The following is an 18,801-nucleotide window of genomic DNA, read 5'->3' on the forward strand; positions in this document are numbered from 1 at the left end:
TATTCGCTCCGTATCTTACTATTATAATTTATAAATATGTTAACATATATATACACACATATAACATTGTCGGTGGTCGTTAGAAATGGAAGGTCCTTTACTTCCCTACCATCCACCGTACGTGCCAAATGAGCGAATAACACAGAATTTGGTAAGAATTCGGTCCATATCCACGTTAATTTCGAATCTCATCAACCCAAAATCCAAAGACCCACAGAATCGAGACAATTCGCATCCAAATATAAAAAAAAGGAAGTTTCAATGATACATTTTGGGTATTATTTATTTTTAACAAAAATAATATTTTTAATCTAAAAAAGCATTCATGGTACTATTTATTTATAATATTTTTTTATTATTTTAATTAAAAATTAATATTTTCAAATTATTTTTATTAATTTTCTTTGTAAAAAACGACAAATGCGGAGTAATACGAGTCTTTAAAAAAAAAAAAAAGAGTCTAAAAAAATCCGAAAATAAAAGAAAATAAAATTCATATCATTGTTTATTAAAAGAAGAACACATGCTGGCGATGCCCGCCATCAATGCCACGCTCGATTCTTGCAATCCCAGTGATTAGTGTTTGAGTGATTTGATTTGGTCGTCGTTCGTCGATTCCAGCTTTCGCGTCTTCGTTTCCGTACGGTAACTCTCTCCCTCTCTCTCTCTCTCTCTCTCTCTCTCTCTCGTTTTCCCTGTTGGTTTGGTGTTTCTTAGGAAGAAGCAGATCTATGGCTTCGTAATCGAAAATTGGAGCCAGTAAATGTGGCTTTTGGTAATTTTACGTGTTTGCCATTGTTGTTGTGTTGCAGTTTTGAGCTGCTCTGCGCCTGAAAAAAATCTGATATTTCGGATGATGAGGTGGGAATTTTGAATGTGGGCATTTATGGAATGTTTGTTTTGTGAGTTTGGCTGGAAATTGATTGAAACTGGTTGAATTTTTCTGTGTGGGATTTGCTAGATCCGTATAAAGGTTGGGGCTTTGAATTCAGGGAAAGAGTGCAAGACGGTAGAAAATGGGAGAGAACCAGAAGTTCCGGCTGGGGACCATTGGGGCTCTGAGTTTGTCGGTGGTGTCGTCGGTATCGATCGTGATTTGCAACAAGGCCCTTATTAGCACACTTGGTTTCACTTTTGGTGAGTAATGCACATGTTTGATATGAAATTTGGCATATGTATGTATTGGTTTTCTGCTTTGTTTCGGTGGTTGGAATTCTTTAATTTGGTTGCTTAGATACATATACTGTTGGCAAAGAATTTGCTCTAGTTAATTTGGCCGGTGCGTCTTCAAAGCTTGAATGTGGTTACTTTGACGGGAACCGACGGGATGGTTGGTCATGATTCATGAATGTAGAAAATATGTTGATGTTTTGAGAATTCTCGTGTGTATTCTCTAAGGTGATTCATTTAAAAAGCCATAATGTGTTACAAAGATTGCTCAGCTCACTTGCTTTTGTTTCTTGTAATTATATAGTTTCTTTTACTTAACATCATGCTAATGATCATGATATTGTACTAACGCCTTGTCAATGTCATTTAATGTACTAAATCACAATATGGCAATATGGGTTATGCAGCCACAACTTTGACAAGCTGGCATCTTCTGGTCACATTTTGTTCGCTTCATGTAGCATTATGGATGAATTTTTTTGAACACAAACCTTTTGATCCTCGTTCTGTAATGGGATTTGGAATTCTTAATGGAATCTCTATAGGCCTTCTGAATCTTAGCTTGGGTTTCAATTCCGTTGGTTTTTACCAGGTAAATTTTTTGTTAGTTCCTGCCTCCCTCTACTTGAGATATCATCCATTTTTAGTGTTGTACTATGATCCCATTCATGCTTTGATTGTTTACTTCTTTAGCTATGTTAGTACGTTTTCATTCAAAATCTATCAAGTTACCGTTTCAGCATTTTAAAATTTTCATGTAAATTATTGATTTCTGTAGATTTTTTTCCCCTTAATTTTCTATTTCAGATGACAAAACTGGCGATCATCCCCTGTACTGTTTTTCTGGAAACCCTTTTCTTTAAGAAGAAATTCAGGTCAGTATTTATCATAGATCAATCTGTAGTGGATGAATTTGTTGTAGTTCATTCTAGTTTGAACTAAACCCTGCATGGTTTCTACCTAGGATGTTATATTTGCTTCACTATTTACCTGTGTGGTTAAATTTAGTTTCGATGTACCATTGCATTGAATTTTCAACTGATACAACTGCATACTGGATCTGACATGCTTACCTTATAATAGTCGAAGTGTGCAGTTTTCACTCTCTATCCTTCTTTTGGGAGTTGGGGTTGCAACAGTGACGGATCTTCAGCTCAATGCTCTGGGTTCCTTTTTGTCCCTGCTGGCAGTTCTAACAACTTGTGTTGCTCAGATTGTATCCTAACTTGAACTGAGTTCTATTTCATTAGATGCATTGTCACATGTTTAACGTTTAAACGAAGTGCTTTTGATAAGAAAAGCAAGCAAATCAAAGAGAAAAGATCTGCATTCTTTACTGATTACTTTATGGCATCAAGAAAGGATGCATTGTTTTAGACCTTAACAGCTATTTCAGATGACCAATACGATCCAGAAGAAGTTCAAAGTTTCATCAACCCAACTTCTGTACCAGTCTTGCCCCTATCAGGCAATAACGTTATTTGTCATCGGTCCATTTCTAGATGGATTTTTGACTAATCAAAATGTTTTTGCTTTTGCGTATACCCCTCAAGTGCTGGTGAGTATTCAATATTTCCCAAGCGCTGCCTTTCCCAACCCCTTTCCGACATTTCTCTGTGTGATATCCTTTATTTTTTGTAACCGTGATGTTGTCTATTTTGCAGTTCTTCATTGTTCTGTCCTGCCTGATATCTGTCTCTGTGAACTTCAGTACATTTTTGGTTATTGGAAGGACGTCTGCAGTAACCTATCAGGTCCTTGGACATCTGAAAACGTGCCTTGTTTTGGCATTTGGCTACATTCTACTTCGCGATCCATTTAGCTGGCGCAACATTTTGGGGATATTGATTGCTATAGTCGGAATGGTGCTCTATTCTTATTATTGCACTCTCGAGAGCCAGCGGAAGGCTAATGAAGTATCCCAACAGTTACCCCAGGTGCTTACCATTTTTTTCATATCTCATTCACATGTTTCTTTGTGTAATTCCCACTCTGTGCCGAATAATTTGCTGATACTTCTTATCCGCCACATGGTTGCAGACGAGAGAAAGCGAAGGTGATCCTTTATTAGGTGTGGAAAATGGTAGTGGGATGCTAGGGGACGATCTGAAAATTCCTGTATGGAAGAACAAGGACCTACAAGCTTAAAAGCCTTTGCGATCTCTGAGTTCATTTGTGGTAGATCAAATTTAGTGGGGGCAAAACTGTTCAGGCAATGAAGATGTTGCCGGCGAGAGGTTTCAATCTGGGGAGTTGTATGGGTTTATGATTTCCAGTGTAGTAGTAAGCTTCAGAGTAAAAGAAATGTCTCTTTTTTCTTATTTTATATAGCAGTTTTGGTAATTAATTTTGTCGAAATCGGGTTTGGCAAATCGGATTTATACTGAAAATTTTCTGTTGTACCCACCAAATACTAAAAAGTATTCCTAAGTGTTATTTAGTGAAGACAGTGAAAACATTTTATTTGCAAAGCAAGAGTAAGATTACGTAAAATAGATATTTTTTCTTGACCCTCACAAAGCAAGGAGCCATGTTGGCTTGAGCTCATCCTTTTTAGTGAAGACAATGAAAATGCTAAACCGCTATTTGGTCTGTAGACGTCAGATGCTTATGTTATTAGACTGTGAATTTAATTCAGACATGTAGTTGGAGATCAAACTCGATGTGGCACTATGCAATTGCTACATGTGAGGCATCGTTTATTTCCCTAGAACATATTGTCAACACAAGACGTTTAATTTTCTTCACAGAAGTACTTGACAAAAATAAAAATTCTGATAGAATTACCTGATTAGGACACTTCTCACACTAGCTAGCTGAGATCATGCAAGACCAAAACCCAAGGGATCCCACATTTAGTGAGGGAGCTATCCTACGGCTGACGTGATCGGCTACCCAAGTCGAGTTTTTTTGGGACTAAAATTACCAAAACCGAAATAACATGCGCCAAAGTTGAAAATAAGTGAAACTATGGTGACCAAAAATGTAATTTGGTGTTTTATTGTTCGTTATAAAAAGCAGGCGTGCCACGATATCCAGCTTACGTGTACCACAAGTTTCTCCGGTTTGACATTTGCCGAATGAGAACCGACAGGAGGAGTGCGAGAGTGAGAAATGGCGGTGAGAACTCTGAGCAGGAAATCCCTAACGGGGCTAACTCTGAGCAACAATGGCGGAAGGTTAGGGTTAGGGCTTGTCTCGGTCCGCGGATTGAAGACCTTCACGCTGCCGGACCTGCCCTACGACTATGGGGCACTAAAGCCCCACATTAGCGGAGAGATCATGCAGCTCCATCACCAGAAGCACCACAAGACCTACGTCACCAGCTTCAACAACGCCCTCGAGAACCTCCATCAGGCCATGAACAAAGGGCAGCCATCCACCGTCGTCGAGTTACAGAGCGCCATCAAATTCAACGGCGGAGGTTCGCTTTTAATGTGCTACCTTGTACTTGATTTTGATTTTACGCTTAAGGCATGAGTTTGGTTCTTGTAGTTTTGGCGAAGTTCGACTATTGTCCACGTAGTTTCTAATGTCGTGATTTTGCATGTCTACTGTGTAGTTTAATATATAATTGTTGCAATTCGAGCACATGCAAAGTCTCTTATTTCCTCGATGTGGTTTACACTCTCAGCATAACTATATGGATTAAGGTGGAACTTCGCTAAAAATGCATGGACTGAAATCGTGATTTGGCCTTTAATTTATTTGTTTATTAATTAATAATGTATATTTGAATGTGGAAGGTCATATAAACTTATTTTCTGGAAGAATCTTACCCCTGTTCAAGTAAGTTCTAACTTTATTTTAAATCGTGGTTTGGAATTAGTTTGTTGGCTTTTTCTTTTCTATCTAGAAATTGGTTAATAAAATGCAATGTGCAGGAAGGAGGTGGGGAGCCTCCAACGGGTTCGTTAGCATCCGAAATTGACGATGGCTTTGGTTCTTTAGGTTCGCTGATTCAGAAAATGAATGCAGAAGGGGCCGCTTTGCAAGGTTCCGGTTGGGTGGTAGGCGTGTTTTGCCTACTTCTTAGCTTTACTATTTGTTCCATTCAATTCTTTAGGATGGATTTCGCTAAAACGAATAGACTCAAGTATTGAGAGTTAACGCTTCTTTTTTTTCTTTTTTCTTTTTTTTTCAATTTTGATAGTGGCTTGCTCTTGACAAAGATCAGAAGAAGCTTCTATCGAAACCACATTCAATCAGGTACGGTGTTCGAGTCTTTGCTATTGACAATTTGGATTTATGGATTTGGAGATGTTACGGGCTGCCTTTCAGTTTTAGATCTATTTGCATTTTGCGTACTCCTCGGTTCCTTTCGGTAATTCAGAGGGTACTTTTACGGCATGATTGGGTTGAGGGTGTATAATACACACTTTTGCTTCTCTTATTGGTAAACTTGTATTCCATTTTTCTGGCTGCGCTGTGTATTATGTTGCCTGACGTAAACTTAATGCAGGATCCGCTTGTGACCAAAGGAGCAAGTTATGTACCTCTGCTGGGGATAGATGTGTGGGAGCATGCTTACTACTTGCAGGTAAATTGGTTGCATTTGGTTTTTTTTATGCACCCCCGATAGTTTTACGTGGCCGTTTCATGACTACTTGACATGAACAAAAGTGCTTGATTTCATAACATTTTTCGGAGTTCTGCTTTGTTCCACTATGTGCCGAGCTATCTTACTTGATTCGATCATTACGGGATATACCTTAGCAACTTGAAGTCTTGAATTATTGACGTTTGTGCGGTACAAAAACGCGAGGCCAGACTGTCTGAAGAACGCGTGGAACGTTATTAACTGGAAATACGCAAGTGAAGTGTATAAGAAAGTGTGTCCTTGAGGGCTAAAGCCATTTTCCCGTTAAGTTTTTAGGTTGCGTTTGTCCACTTTGTGCAGGAATAAGATGCATCCGTTGATGGGATTCCGAAACTTGTACCGAGACATCCTGTCTTTTCGACGATGCATAATTGTATAGTGTATCAGCTTTTGTGTAACTCGTTTATTTGAGGATCTCCTTTCCTCTTGTGTGTAATAAACCCTGTATTCCAACTTATGATTACTTAAGTTGATGATGGTGAAGCATGTAGCTCCCTTTTGAAAATCCTCTTTTTTTTTTTTTAATCTCTGGATTTCTAGTGATGGCAACACATTGATCATTGACTAACCTGCGGTGCCCTGCCGATTGGTTTTATTGCTCATTTTCAAATAGAGATGATTTTCACACACGTTTTTCTTTTCCCTACACACCATCATTTATTTATGACAATTGAATTGAATAAATCAAAAGTTAGTCGATATAAATAAACAGGAGTGTGCATAACAAGAAAAGAACTGAATCCAAATCTGCAAGCAAAAAAGTCTCTCTTATGAATATGGCAAAAGAAATATTTTGAAAAAAAACCACTAAGGTAGACAAATTGAAGTTTGCAAGGATTGAACCATTCACAAATAGCACTATTATGAAACCAATATATTCAAATGACAATACTACCAATGTATCAAAACGACAATAGGTTAATAAGATTGATATCCACATAACATACATAACATCGAAATGATATCAATATTGATATAATGAAATTGTTTGTTACAGTAATGTACAATTAAATTGTAATAAAAGTCTCTGATCTGAATCAAGAGTTTATTTTTCGATCTTGAATTCTATTAATAGTTTTTCTCGTCCTTGAAATCCGCCTTAAAATATATTGTGACCTATTCACATAACTTAGTACTCGTGAACAAAATTCCTTATGGATTGAGTAAACGCAGTTTTGATTGATTGATTTTTTAGGAGAATGAAAAAAAATGAGGGAGAGACAACGAACAGATTTTAGCGGGCCCGCCCCGAATGGATCATAAGACCCCGCAAAACCCTAGTAAAAAAAACGCATACATATATATCCTCCTACCTTAAGAGGCCGCCGAAGCGTTTGGCAGCGGCAGAAGAAGCAGCTCAGATCCAGACGGCGGCTTAGGGTTTGACTTCCCTGTAGGCAAATCAGCAACCATGGTAATTCTTCTCTACCTCATATCTCCATCCCCGAATTACACGATTAACGACTAATATTTTACTTAATTCAGTTTGGAAATCTCAATCTCTCTCTGTTTGCAGACTTTCAAGAGAAGAAACGGCGGCCGGAACAAGCACGGCCGCGGCCACGTGAAGTTCATCCGCTGCTCCAACTGCGGAAAATGCTGCCCCAAGGTGTGCTTTTACCTAATTATTCTTTTCTCGTATTTTTATTAAAGTTTAAATCTTAGTGAAAGATTTGAAATTCTAAATGGGTTATGGGTTTTGAATTAGTTTTTGGATTTTTTTAAGTGGGTTCTGGTTTTGAATTAGTATTAGTTTTAGGATTAATTTATTGGGTTTGTGTTAAAAAGGACAAAGCTATCAAGAGGTTTCTGGTGAGGAACATTGTTGAGCAGGCTGCAGTTAGGGATGTTCAGGAGGCTTGTGTTTACGATGGTAATTTTTCTTTCCCTTTCTGTTTAATACAGTAAAAATATTCTTCGTTTTGTTTTCGGTGTTATTTTTGTTTTTGGTTTTGATGATTGTGCTGATAATGTTTTTTGCTGTTAGTTTTATATTTGTTTTGATGATTGTACTGATAATGTTTTACTGGGAATGCTGTTTGATTTGAAGGTTACACCCTTCCTAAGCTGTATGCTAAGATGCAATACTGCGTTTCTTGCGCCATCCACTCCCACGTTGTGAGGGTTCGGTCTCGCGAGAATAGGAGGAACCGTGAGCCCCCTCAGCGTTTCAGGCGCCGGGTATGCTCTAAACTTCATCGCTATGTATCTCAATCTCTTATTTTGTTTTAGTTTATGCCTCTGTGCAATTTGGTTTACGGTTCAGTGTGAGATATACTTTCATTTAAATTGTGTGTGTTGTGTTTGTTCAATACTTGTGTTTTTGGGGATTTCGTGTCTGAAATTAATACATTATACATTCTACATTCTACATTATACCTACGTGGATTAGTGTCCATTTTGTACAAACTTAACAAGTTCAAGAGCGAAGGAGGTAATGCCATCTTGAATTTTCTTAAAAGAGGTTCAAAAGCACCCAACTGCAAGAATGTTATCTCTTTTGCCTTTAGGACATGCATATTTGGTACCTAAGCTTTTGACTTGATATTTGGTTAAATGATCCTCATACTTCCATTATTAGTGACATTGAGGAGTTTGAAAACGCATGCTAAACAATTTTGGGTTTAACTTCAAATTTATATCTGCTATCATAGTATTATTTCATTAACATATTTACTGTCAGGGAGTTTCTCCTGCTAAGGTATAAATGCTTCTGATTTTTCGTATCCAGCTGTTGCTTTCTTCCTTAATTTAAGGTTTTTTATTTGCTAATATTAGGATAAATTTTGAAGGGCGGTACTTATAAATGCACGTTGCTTCCTATCTGTCTAGTTCGGCTACATCCCGTCTTCCGAATGTTAGCCTTTTGCTTTTTTAGCTAGATAGTTCCTACTCGGAAGCGACATTTTGTAATTGGTTATGTGAGACTGTAGTATGGAACCTTTTCCCCAACAATGTTGTTATGTGACCTAGGGAATGCTGGGGATGCTGGAGTGTTAGAAAGTTAACTGTATTATGTCTTCATCACATTTGGCTGTAATTTTTTATTTTGTACATTTGCTTTCATCATTCATTTTCTTTTACTAAACCTTTCAATTTCGATTTATGCATTTCAGGAGGATACACCTAGGCCTGGTGCGCCTGGTGCTCCTGGTCAGGGTCCACGCCCTGTTGGAGCTGGAGCGCCAGCTCCTCGTCCATGAAAAGGCATATCGCATCACCTGCTTGATTGCTTTGAGGATGTGCATTGAGTCTTTTAATTTTGGCTGCTACCTTGCTCTATTTCCATTTTATCTTTGAATGTTTCTTTGACGCCGTTATGACTTATGTGTACTATCGTAGTACTACTTTAGTCTTATATGTCATACTATCATGTTATGGGAAGTTATTTGCAGAATGTAGCAGGAGATTCAAAACCAGAGATTTTTCATTTTTGTGTTAATTTTCATCCAGTGTTGGTTTTCACTAGATTTTTATTTTCGAAAATTTTGGTACTCTAGATTTTCGGCTAAATTGTAGCCATGGTCCTTGAACGATGTTATGAGTTTAGTTTTGGTCCGTGAACTCTAATAATAGTTGCTCTCATCCTCGCATTATGTCTCGTGTTGCATTAGTGATACTTTTCGTTATCTCTGATCGGTAAAGTTGGGATCCAAGTGTTGAAATCAGTTATTTTTCTTGCTTTCTCCTTATTGCTAGTTTGTTGCTAAAGCATTCGGCCCAAATTTGTTCGGTCGTGCCACCACGTAGTGATGTAGTTTATACTAGGACACTACTCGATGAACAGTCACGTGGTAATGATGTGTTGTGATAAGATACTTAACGGATTTAGGGTAAAATGTTAACAAAAGGTTCATCGTCAAGGTTCATATTTCACGAACACCGCCACCGCCACCGCCACGTGGTAATGTGGTGTTAACTAACGGTCAAATACTTTATTGATGTAGGTTAAAACAATAACAAAAGGTTAGGCGTGTTATGATTGACTAGTCCAGTAGGGGTTGAATTTCTGGAAAGCATTGGTTTTCCATCACTAAAGGTGGACTAGTCCGCAGAGAAAGAGATGGATGGTTTGGCGGGCGTAGGAATTGGCTGGACGGCAGGTCGAAGAGAGTAGACAACTGGACGTGTTGTTGTTGCGTCTCTAATCGGGTGAGATAGAAGTGTCAAATGTCAAAAGTCATGATAACCATGACATTCTGAATATTCCAAAGAAACCATGTGCACTGCCTTCCAAATCCACACACTACACAATCATGCCATTTTGCGCTAGCGGGATGCATTATCATAAAAAATTTAATGTTCAACCACGTCATCTTCGTAAGACATCTTTCAACCTTACTAGTTGTAAGAGTTGTCTTAGTCAGCAATCTTATCGAAATCTTTCTTTGCTCATAAATCCAGCTTGGTGCCATACTTTCTTTGGCTGACTGTTTATTTTATGTAACAACACATTTTCCAACTTTATTTTGTTTTAAATGGGAATTACTAGTAACGAATCACGGTTATTCACTTTTTCAGGATTCAAATGAGGCTAGCTGGGAATTTCACCTTACACGTGGTCATGATTAAGTTGATTCACAACTTACAAAGTATCGAACATGTTACCTCCCGTTTTTTAAACACATTTTCCAGTTGGGATATTGTTATTATTGTGTAATAAATAAGGCACAGAGCAAGACCATAAGTAAGAGGAACAATTTTTAGGTTTTAATTGATAGTGCAATGTATGATTTCATATTTAGGCTCAATGCACTCTAAGACATGAACCTAATAATATATCCTTAATTTCGTAACAAAAAACTGTGAATGTTTTTATATTTATTAATTATGACATTATTTAATAAAGCATTAAATTTGACCGTTCTTGCTTTTATGCATGTAGCTGATACATATTGGTCATACATACATCAGTAACAACAATCGTTCACCTATATAAAAAAGCAAATCGAATTCTAGCACAAAAATAACATGTACAACTAAACAAAGAGCAAGTCGTCTCTGCATCGGTGATTGATTCATTTACGTACATGAAAAAATAAATCGAATTTAGACACACAAATAACTTGTACCATTAAGTAAAGAATCGGTCGTATCTGCATTAGTGATTGACAATTGTTCATATGCATAAAAAAATAAATCAAATTCAGAGAACAAAAAAAAAACATATTCCTAAGGATCTTCCAGCGGAAAAAAAGGAAAAAAAAAACGAAATTAGGAAATAAATATTTCATATACTTACGGTAGGAAACATGGATAAGGATCCCCAATGTTTGAAAAAAGCAGGCGGCACGAAACAACGTCGTTTGTCTGCATCAGCGCGGTGTTGTGGTGTCTGCCTGGCGTAAGCATTGTCGCGGCGTATTGTTCTTCCTCTTTGACACGCTGATGCGTCGTCGTTCCAGTCGTGGCCTTGCGCTTGCATGGCGTCGCGTCGCTTTCCGGCAGGGACAAGGATTGTCTGCCTTCTCATTTCCGGTGCCTTTCATGCCTTCTTGTTTGTGTGATCACGGTTAAATCACGTCAACATTTTATATTATTTTTTATAAAGATAATAAGATAAAAATGACTTGGTTTAACCGTGATCACACAAATAAAAGGAAGTAGAAAGACATCAGAAGTGGAAGGGCAGACACTCCTTGACCTTTCCGCAGACCTGTGTTGTTGGGTACTTGTGTGGCCCACAACGACTGAAAACTCCCAAAAAAACAATTTAACTTTAATTTTTACTATTAGTCCTTGTACTTTGGTTTTAGTTATACTTTTTATCTGCCCCTACTATAGTTTTTCTTACATTTTCATCCTTATAATTTTGTTATGGACTGACGTTACTCGAATTCTTCAAACATGAATGTAGCTAAAGCTAGGTCTAAGGGGGACACCCCCTCTACAACGAAGTTCATTTTCAATCATTTCAAGCACGTGCAAAAATTTTTTCATTCCATCCTAAAAAATTTGAGAGTTTTAACGAAACACTCCCGATATTGTTCACATTTAACGAAAAAATCACATTTTTACATTTTCTTGATACTAGTCACTACACCTTTATTTGTCATTTTTCATTAAAATTAAAGTTTTTTTGAACTTTTCGTTAGTTTTTCTAAAAAAAATTAGCTTCATCCTATCCCATAAGTAAATGGAAACAAAACGAAACTCTAGGGATACAAATGTTAAGTACAGAAAATACAAGAATGAAATTGAAAACATTACAAGGACCATTAATGCAATTTAACTTAATAATAAAATAACAAAAAATAAAAATTTAAGAAAGCAACAAAAGGGGAGAGAGAGAGAGAGAGAGAGAGAGAGAGAGAGAGAGAGAGAGAGGGAAGAGGATTTTTGCCGCTTTTGGGTTTGGGTTTTGGGGAGGGGGGGGGGTTTAAAAGGTTTTTCCTCGCACCACCAAAAGAAATGAAACTGTTCGTTCCTCTCCAATTCTCCGACCACCACTCTGCTAATCCCTCCATCAACGGCGCCGTTTCCGCGTTTCCTTCCTCTTCTCTCCATTATTTTCTTCTCCTCCCCCAATTTGGCCTCCATTGATCAATTTCATGGCTCGCCTCCTCTGTTCGGCGCGGCCGAACGACGGCGTTTTCCGCAAGGATCGACCCTGCCCTTCGCCGTCATTGCCGACCTCCAACGCCGATCCCTCCTCCATAGCCCCTGAGTCTTGGGCCGGAGCCGAGCAGGCAATCCAGGAGATAGTCTCAAAGATTCAGCCTACTCTGGCGGCCCACCAGACGAGGACGGAGGTCATTCAATATGTGCAGAACCTCATCACATGTAACGTCGGGTGTCAGGTAATTAAAATTCTGCCGAATTACGTTTCTTTCGATTTCAGTTTGCCATCTGGGTTAGTGTTGGTTTTGTGTAATTCTTGTGCAATTTGGTGGTAATGGCGATATGGTTTAGCTGGTAATGTCCAAATTTGTCTAGACTTGCAGTGCCACTGCCCACCTGTAAGCAAATGTTACTTGTGATGTGATTGATCTTAGCTTTTCAACGTAATGACTTGCAATAAATGGAATGGAATTTTTGTTTGGAGCTGAAAAAATCGATACTTTACGCGTTAATTGAGTTTTGTTTGGATCCTAATTACTTTTAGAGGTGTATTTTCGTGTTTGATTTCTGTTTGGCAATGAAATGTTGGGACTTGGTGAAATTTGTGAAGCAATATTGTTTTCGAGTTCTTTATTTTTTTTTTTTTTTGAGAAATCGGTGATGTTACTAATGATGTTTCTGAGTTTCTTCATTTCATTGACTTGCTAATAAGTTACGTCTGCAATTTTTGTATTGTTTATCTCACAGGTTTTTCCTTATGGGTCAGTTCCATTGAAAACGTATCTGCCTGATGGAGATATTGATATGACGGCATTTGGCAGTGCAAATATTGATAAAGTCTTTGCAACTGATGTCTATGCAATTATGAAGGGAGAGGAGAACAACGAAGCTTCTCCGTTTCATGTGAAGGATGTACATTACATTGATGCCGAGGTTCTTCTCACCATGACACCTTATTTTTTTCTGGGAACCTTCAGTCTCTTCAGTTGAAAACATTTCCTATTCCATATGGTATTAGAGTTGAAGTCTTTGATGTAGGTATTATCTGGTATTTTCTTTTGTTTGCATCAACATACAATACTTTTTTGTTCCATACATTGTCTAGAACTGATTATGTTGGTTCAGAGTTCTATTGTGCTATATTACCCCCTTTTATATATACAACACAGCTGTTTTTATAGCTTTTCTATTCGCTAGATTGAAGTCGTTGGACTTTACCTTATTAATAGGGAAAGGTTTCTGATATTCATGCTTGGATATTATGGAACTCAACATTTGCATGGATTTTGTTGAGTGCTTTTACTTTCCTGTGTTTTAACATCAATGCATCAGGCACATTGATGACGCTCCTAGGTTGATGAAGATATCATAATTTTCTTCATTATACATTTTCAATTTCCATTTACGAGGATACGTCGTCTAAAATTTGGAGGTTTTCGTTGCAGGTTAAGCTTGTGAAGTGCATTATACAAAATATAGTTGTAGATATATCCTCCAATCAGTTAGGAGGATTTAGTACTCTACACTTTCTTGAACAGGTATGATCACTTCAAATTTTGATTAGCTACGGTTGGTATTACATAACTGAGTCAGATTGCTCCGATGCAATTTTAATTTATCTACTATATCACTGGCATGAAAGTTCACTCAGGTTTCATCTTTGGGTCATATTTCTCATGTCGCTTTGTGTGCAGGTTGATAATTATATTGGCAAAAATCATCTCTTCAAGCGGAGTATTATTCTGATAAAAGCCTGGTGCTACTATGAGAGTCGTATTCTTGGGGCCCATCATGGGTTGATTTCAACATATGCTTTGGAAATATTAATCCTATATGTTTTCCATTTTTTCCATTCGTCACTGGATGGCCCTCTGGCAGTGAGTCTCCCAAGTCAATTTTGAATCCTTATTTCAAATACATAAAATAAGTTTAAGAACTTAATTACTTTTCATTTCTATAGGTCCTTTATAAATTTTTGGATTACTTAAGCAAATTTGACTGGGAGAACTGTTGCATAAGTTTAAACGGACCAGTATGCAAATCATCCTTGCCTGATATAGTGGGTAAGAGATATTATTGTGTGCTTTTGATGTTGGATGGCTTATTTGTGTTTTCTTGCTCTCTCTCTCTCTCTCTCTGACTCACTCACTTAAACTGCAGCTAAGGCACCTGAAAATGGGAGAGATGATCTACTGCTGAGTGAAGAATTTATGAGAAATTGTGTGGAAATGTTCTCTGTTCCAGCAAAGGGGTATGAGACAAACTTGCGAGCTTTTTCCCTGAAGCATCTTAATATAATAGATCCACTAAAGCAGGACAACAACCTTGGGCGAAGTGTCAGCAGAAGTATGCATTCTCTCTCTCTCGCTCTCATGCTGTTGTGGAGTTTTATCATAGTATGATTGATGGGTTTTCCACAGGTAACTTCTATCGAATATGCAGTGCCTTTAAATATGGATCTCGCAAGCTTGGTTGGATTCTTTCATTACCTGGGGAATGCATAGCAGATGAGCTGCCCAAGTTTTTCGCAAATACTTTGGATAGACATGGAAGCAATGGTCAGATTAATGCTCACAATAATGCCTTGTCTGGAAGTTCTGAATCTTTGAACATTTTGTTGGAGCTTGGTGGAGATTTCGACAGTCATGGAATGAACCTGCAATATGGTCCCTTTTTCCCTGGATCTGCTGCATTACCTCCTTTATTTCCCAGTCTTCCCTTGTCACCTCAGCTATGGAAAAAGAACCCATGGGGAGGTACGTCTGAAGCCCTTCAGTTCCATCAGAATACTAATTCTCAAACTAACATACATGGTGTTGACTGGGGAGCACATGCATACCATGCAAATGATTCCACTTTCTCCGTTGCTGCTTTCAGAGGAGAGAAAAGGAATCCCCGAGGGACCGGAACGTACATCCCAAATCCGGTAGTGGCAATTTTGTTTTCTATATAATCATTTTTTCAGACTGCATTCCTGTAATTTTATATTCATGAGCTTTATATTTTTGGGTTTATTTTTCTATGAAGTCATTCTCAGCAGAGGACTAGTCCTGGTTTTCATAATCTCATGGTCATCTTATTACAGTCTTTTCAGAATTACCGTTCCTTAAAGGATAGGTTGCCTGGAAGGGGAAGGAAACAGGCACCAGGAATTTGTTTTCCATTTCAGAGACACGCCTTTGGTTATGGCTTCACTGTAGCTCCTCAAGAGTCAGTCTCACCTAGAGAATGAAGCCGAGAGCTCTCAGAAGCGGAGTACCCAGTTTTTAAGTCATGGAAACTCCAACATTAGATTACCATTAACCTCACATGCCTTTTTGGGAGTCTTTTCATGACAACAGTTTCTCCAACTTGCAAGCAAAACTCAACTCTAGATCCTCATCCCTTCAGTTAAGGAGGAGGCACCCATGCCAGAATTGAATCATCAAGCAAAGTTGTTTGGAGCCGATGAGGAGAGGTAGTTGGATTTGGTAATTTGAAGTAGTCCTCCTGCACAATAGCTTTTCTTCAAAAGCTAAAGTTCTCTTGTTGATGTCCACCACTCACCCCTCGAGTGCCGTTGAAGGAAGGATTATGCATTGGAGAATGAAGACGCTTATGACGGTAGGTGCTAATACACTAGACTGAGCTTCCGGCAAGACTTGTTCCTCTCAGCCTCGATATCCTTGGGGACCTCTGTTGTTGGTAGTTTCGATGTAGAATACATATGTTGTACATGCTGATTCCTTTTCTTTTTCGTTTCATAACTATGCGCACATTTGTGCGCCTTCATTGGGTTGGGTGGATGTTGTATATACGGGGCAAAGTTTGCCCCTCGGCTTGTCATTCCCTCCCAAAGTTTCTAGTTCTAAACACACTACTGAGAAACCTTTGTCAGGTATTTCGGCTAGAACTGGTTAGCATACACATGATGAGATTTATAAATGTAACCAGGAAAATTTTGGTTATGTTTAGGTTTTTTTTCGGTCAGAATGTTACTATGAATTGATGAAAGTATATTTTGGTCAAGTTCATTTGTTTTAAGTGAAGTCGTGACAGTTGCAGGTCTAAGTTTAATCAAGTTGCCTAGAACAATGTGTTTTATCTTCTCTCAGTAATCGAGTTTGAACACTCTCCGAAATTTAGGTTTTATATTAACTTAGAATATTTGTACTAAAAAAATGAATCAGCTACAAGGGTTACCATCTAGGAACCTTGTGATTGACACAAGATGAATAAAATTGTAGCATGAAAGGGCTCGTTTGGTGCCTCGATTCAATTGGATTATAAGGATGAGGTGAATGATTTTTCATTTCTGGGGAGGATTTGAAATGGTTAGACATGAAGGAGACTCTTCAAATCCTACCGATTGTTTGATTGTTTGCTCCTAAAATCCTACGTTTTTGTGAGAATTTATTAAGTAATTCTTCTACCCTCATGTTGGACAAAGTTATTCATTTCTTCCTTCAGCACGTCTTGAGATATCCAATCCAATCTAATCCCACCAAATCAGCCCTAAAATGATAAATACACCAACTATATCCCTTGAGGGGTACCTGTTCCAGTTTGTAGTTGAGGGATAAGTATGAACATGCAAACCGAATCCATCATCAAGGCACCAGTGGTCTAGTGGTAGAATAGTACCCTGCCACGGTACAGACCCGGGTTCGATTCCCGGCTGGTGCATACCTTTTTTCCTTTTTTTTATCTTTTTCAGAAAAGAGATTTACCTGTGACCTTTATTTTATTTTATTATTATTTTTTTCAAAAAAGAACCTAATGAAAAGGATAGTTTTGTCCACTCCAGAATCCATATTTCCAACCACACAGTCTCCCGCCAACCTGACGACGTGGCAATCGACTTTTGGGAAGAAACAAATTAAGTAGGAAGAAGAGGGAATAGTATCCTTTCCGGATTCTCTTTCTTGAGATTTGGATGATCAATCAATCATTTTTGTTTATCGTATATTATACGGTTAAAATTTATTTAAAATTTAAAATTTAAAATTAAATATAAATAGTATCTAACGAAAATTGGTTGCACAATGTATGATGAACGGATACAATTAAGTTGTTTTGTCCCTCACATTATTTATTCTTAATATAATTATTAATTATTATAAAAAGACTATATGTTTAAACTTGAACCGTATATTATTATTATTATATTCTTTATAAAATTGGCTGAATTCATTTGATCTGTCCATTTCATGCTTCCTCCTTCCTTCAACATCACAATATGCCTTTCAACGGCCTCTGCGGATATCATCCACCACTAACAAAATGTGGGCGGCTTAACACCCCACATTTACAAATTACAATTCAATAAGATAAACAATCACATTTCTGAATTGTTTGCGTACGCGCAGATTAATTAACTCACGAGGAGGTCATAGTACGAGAGAGGTAGATGAACTCTATCAAGAATTTGTTCGTATTGATCTCGTATTAGTTATCACGTATGATAAATAATGAATTTCTTTGTCAAGTTTATTTACCTATTGTAAACATGATCGTTATGCAGGTTGGTATATGTATGTGTGTGTGTGTGTATTCCTGTGTAAGTGTAAAACTCGTACGAAAATCTATGCAGGCGACATTGACACCCAAGTCTTCCTACAGTATTAGAGCCACAGTTTGTCGTAGCAAATTACTCAATCAACAGATAAACACCAAGGAAAGGATTATCTCTGGATCTCTTCCTTCTAATCCACCAAATCAGGGGATCTGTGTTGCTCAAAATTTGATCAAACGGCTACAAACAAGGACCCACTTTAAAAGTTATAATAACTTCAGCCGTTTGATCAAATTTAAACTGCACGGATCCTCTGGTTTGGTGGATTAGGAGGAAGGAATCCAGAGATGATCACTTTCCAAACACCAATGGCAGGCATAAAACTTGTCTTATTGTACCTGTTCATCTTCATCCTAATTTTTGTTGGGGATGTGCTATCCACACACTTCTTTTTACTTCTCACACACCCCTTGTTAATTTCTGTCCATTAATCTTCTTCATTTCATCCAATTTGATGATAAAAAATTAGAAGGATGTGTAAGAATTAAAAATGAGTATGTGAATATCACATCCCTTTTTGTTGTTGTTTACACATGTAAGAATTTAAGCCAAATTAATCAACGGGCACAATTGTCTAGTCATACTTTAACTATAATTACCTGCACTAGTGTGCATATCTCACATCCCTGCCCGGAACGGACCACTTCCCGAGTCCGCTCCACCACTGTAGCACGATATTGTCCGCTTTGGACCTCGACCATGCCCTCACGATTTTGTTTCTGGGAACTCATACGAGAACTTCCCAGTAGGTCACCCATTATAGAAGTGCTCTCGTGCGCTACTCGCTTAACTTCGGAGTTCTTATGGAACCCGAAGCCAGTGAACTCCCAAAAGACCTCCTACTAGGTAGGGATGATAATATACATTTAAGGATCACTCCCATGGGCGATGTGAGATGTTACAATCCACCCCCCTT

The 18,801-nt window shown here is 38.0% G+C and overlaps 4 protein-coding genes and 1 non-coding gene across 7 annotated transcripts; all 5 read left to right on the forward strand.

The window, feature by feature from the left end:
- Nucleotides 1–130: 130 nt before the first annotated feature.
- Nucleotides 131–3,641, forward strand: LOC114823878 (UDP-xylose transporter 3). Of its 2 annotated transcripts, none has more exons than XM_029099574.2 (9): nucleotides 131–645; nucleotides 813–861; nucleotides 962–1,137; nucleotides 1,578–1,762; nucleotides 1,978–2,045; nucleotides 2,254–2,386; nucleotides 2,567–2,728; nucleotides 2,835–3,107; nucleotides 3,211–3,641. In XM_029099574.2, exons 3-9 carry the CDS (start codon nucleotides 1,017–1,019, stop codon nucleotides 3,316–3,318), a joined length of 1,050 nt encoding a protein of 349 aa, XP_028955407.2. In that variant the 5' UTR covers nucleotides 131–645; nucleotides 813–861; nucleotides 962–1,016; the 3' UTR covers nucleotides 3,319–3,641. The 2 variants fall into 2 exon arrangements, with proteins under 2 accessions (XP_028955407.2, XP_028955409.2); XM_029099576.2 differs by having other exon boundaries at nucleotides 454–645; nucleotides 993–1,137.
- A 643-nt stretch (nucleotides 3,642–4,284) lies between these two features.
- Nucleotides 4,285–4,650, forward strand: LOC114824094 (superoxide dismutase [Mn] 1, mitochondrial-like). The gene has a single exon (XM_070819489.1). It carries the CDS (start codon nucleotides 4,285–4,287, stop codon nucleotides 4,648–4,650), a length of 366 nt encoding a protein of 121 aa, XP_070675590.1.
- Nucleotides 4,651–6,931: 2,281 nt separating this feature from the next.
- Nucleotides 6,932–9,212, forward strand: LOC114823879 (small ribosomal subunit protein eS26x-like). Its single transcript, XM_029099577.2, has 5 exons — nucleotides 6,932–7,184; nucleotides 7,287–7,379; nucleotides 7,559–7,643; nucleotides 7,821–7,951; nucleotides 8,887–9,212. Exons 1-5 carry the CDS (start codon nucleotides 7,182–7,184, stop codon nucleotides 8,971–8,973), a joined length of 399 nt encoding a protein of 132 aa, XP_028955410.2. The 5' UTR covers nucleotides 6,932–7,181; the 3' UTR covers nucleotides 8,974–9,212.
- Nucleotides 9,213–12,076: 2,864 nt separating this feature from the next.
- Nucleotides 12,077–16,278, forward strand: LOC103418780 (uncharacterized). 2 transcript variants are annotated; one of them, XM_029099580.2, is made up of 9 exons: nucleotides 12,085–12,570; nucleotides 13,079–13,264; nucleotides 13,777–13,869; nucleotides 14,026–14,208; nucleotides 14,292–14,394; nucleotides 14,492–14,677; nucleotides 14,752–15,087; nucleotides 15,209–15,257; nucleotides 15,417–16,278. In XM_029099580.2, exons 1-9 carry the CDS (start codon nucleotides 12,322–12,324, stop codon nucleotides 15,439–15,441), a joined length of 1,410 nt encoding a protein of 469 aa, XP_028955413.2. In that variant the 5' UTR covers nucleotides 12,085–12,321; the 3' UTR covers nucleotides 15,442–16,278. The 2 variants fall into 2 exon arrangements, with proteins under 2 accessions (XP_028955411.2, XP_028955413.2); XM_029099578.2 differs by having other exon boundaries at nucleotides 12,077–12,570; nucleotides 14,752–15,257.
- A 647-nt stretch (nucleotides 16,279–16,925) lies between these two features.
- Nucleotides 16,926–16,996, forward strand: TRNAG-GCC (transfer RNA glycine (anticodon GCC)). The gene has a single exon. It is a non-coding gene; the product is annotated as a tRNA-Gly (tRNA).
- The last annotated feature ends 1,805 nt before the right edge of the window (nucleotides 16,997–18,801 follow it).

This window comes from Malus domestica, chromosome 03 (genome assembly GCF_042453785.1).
Source record: "Malus domestica chromosome 03, GDT2T_hap1".
Classification (NCBI taxonomy): domain Eukaryota; kingdom Viridiplantae; phylum Streptophyta; class Magnoliopsida; order Rosales; family Rosaceae; genus Malus; species Malus domestica.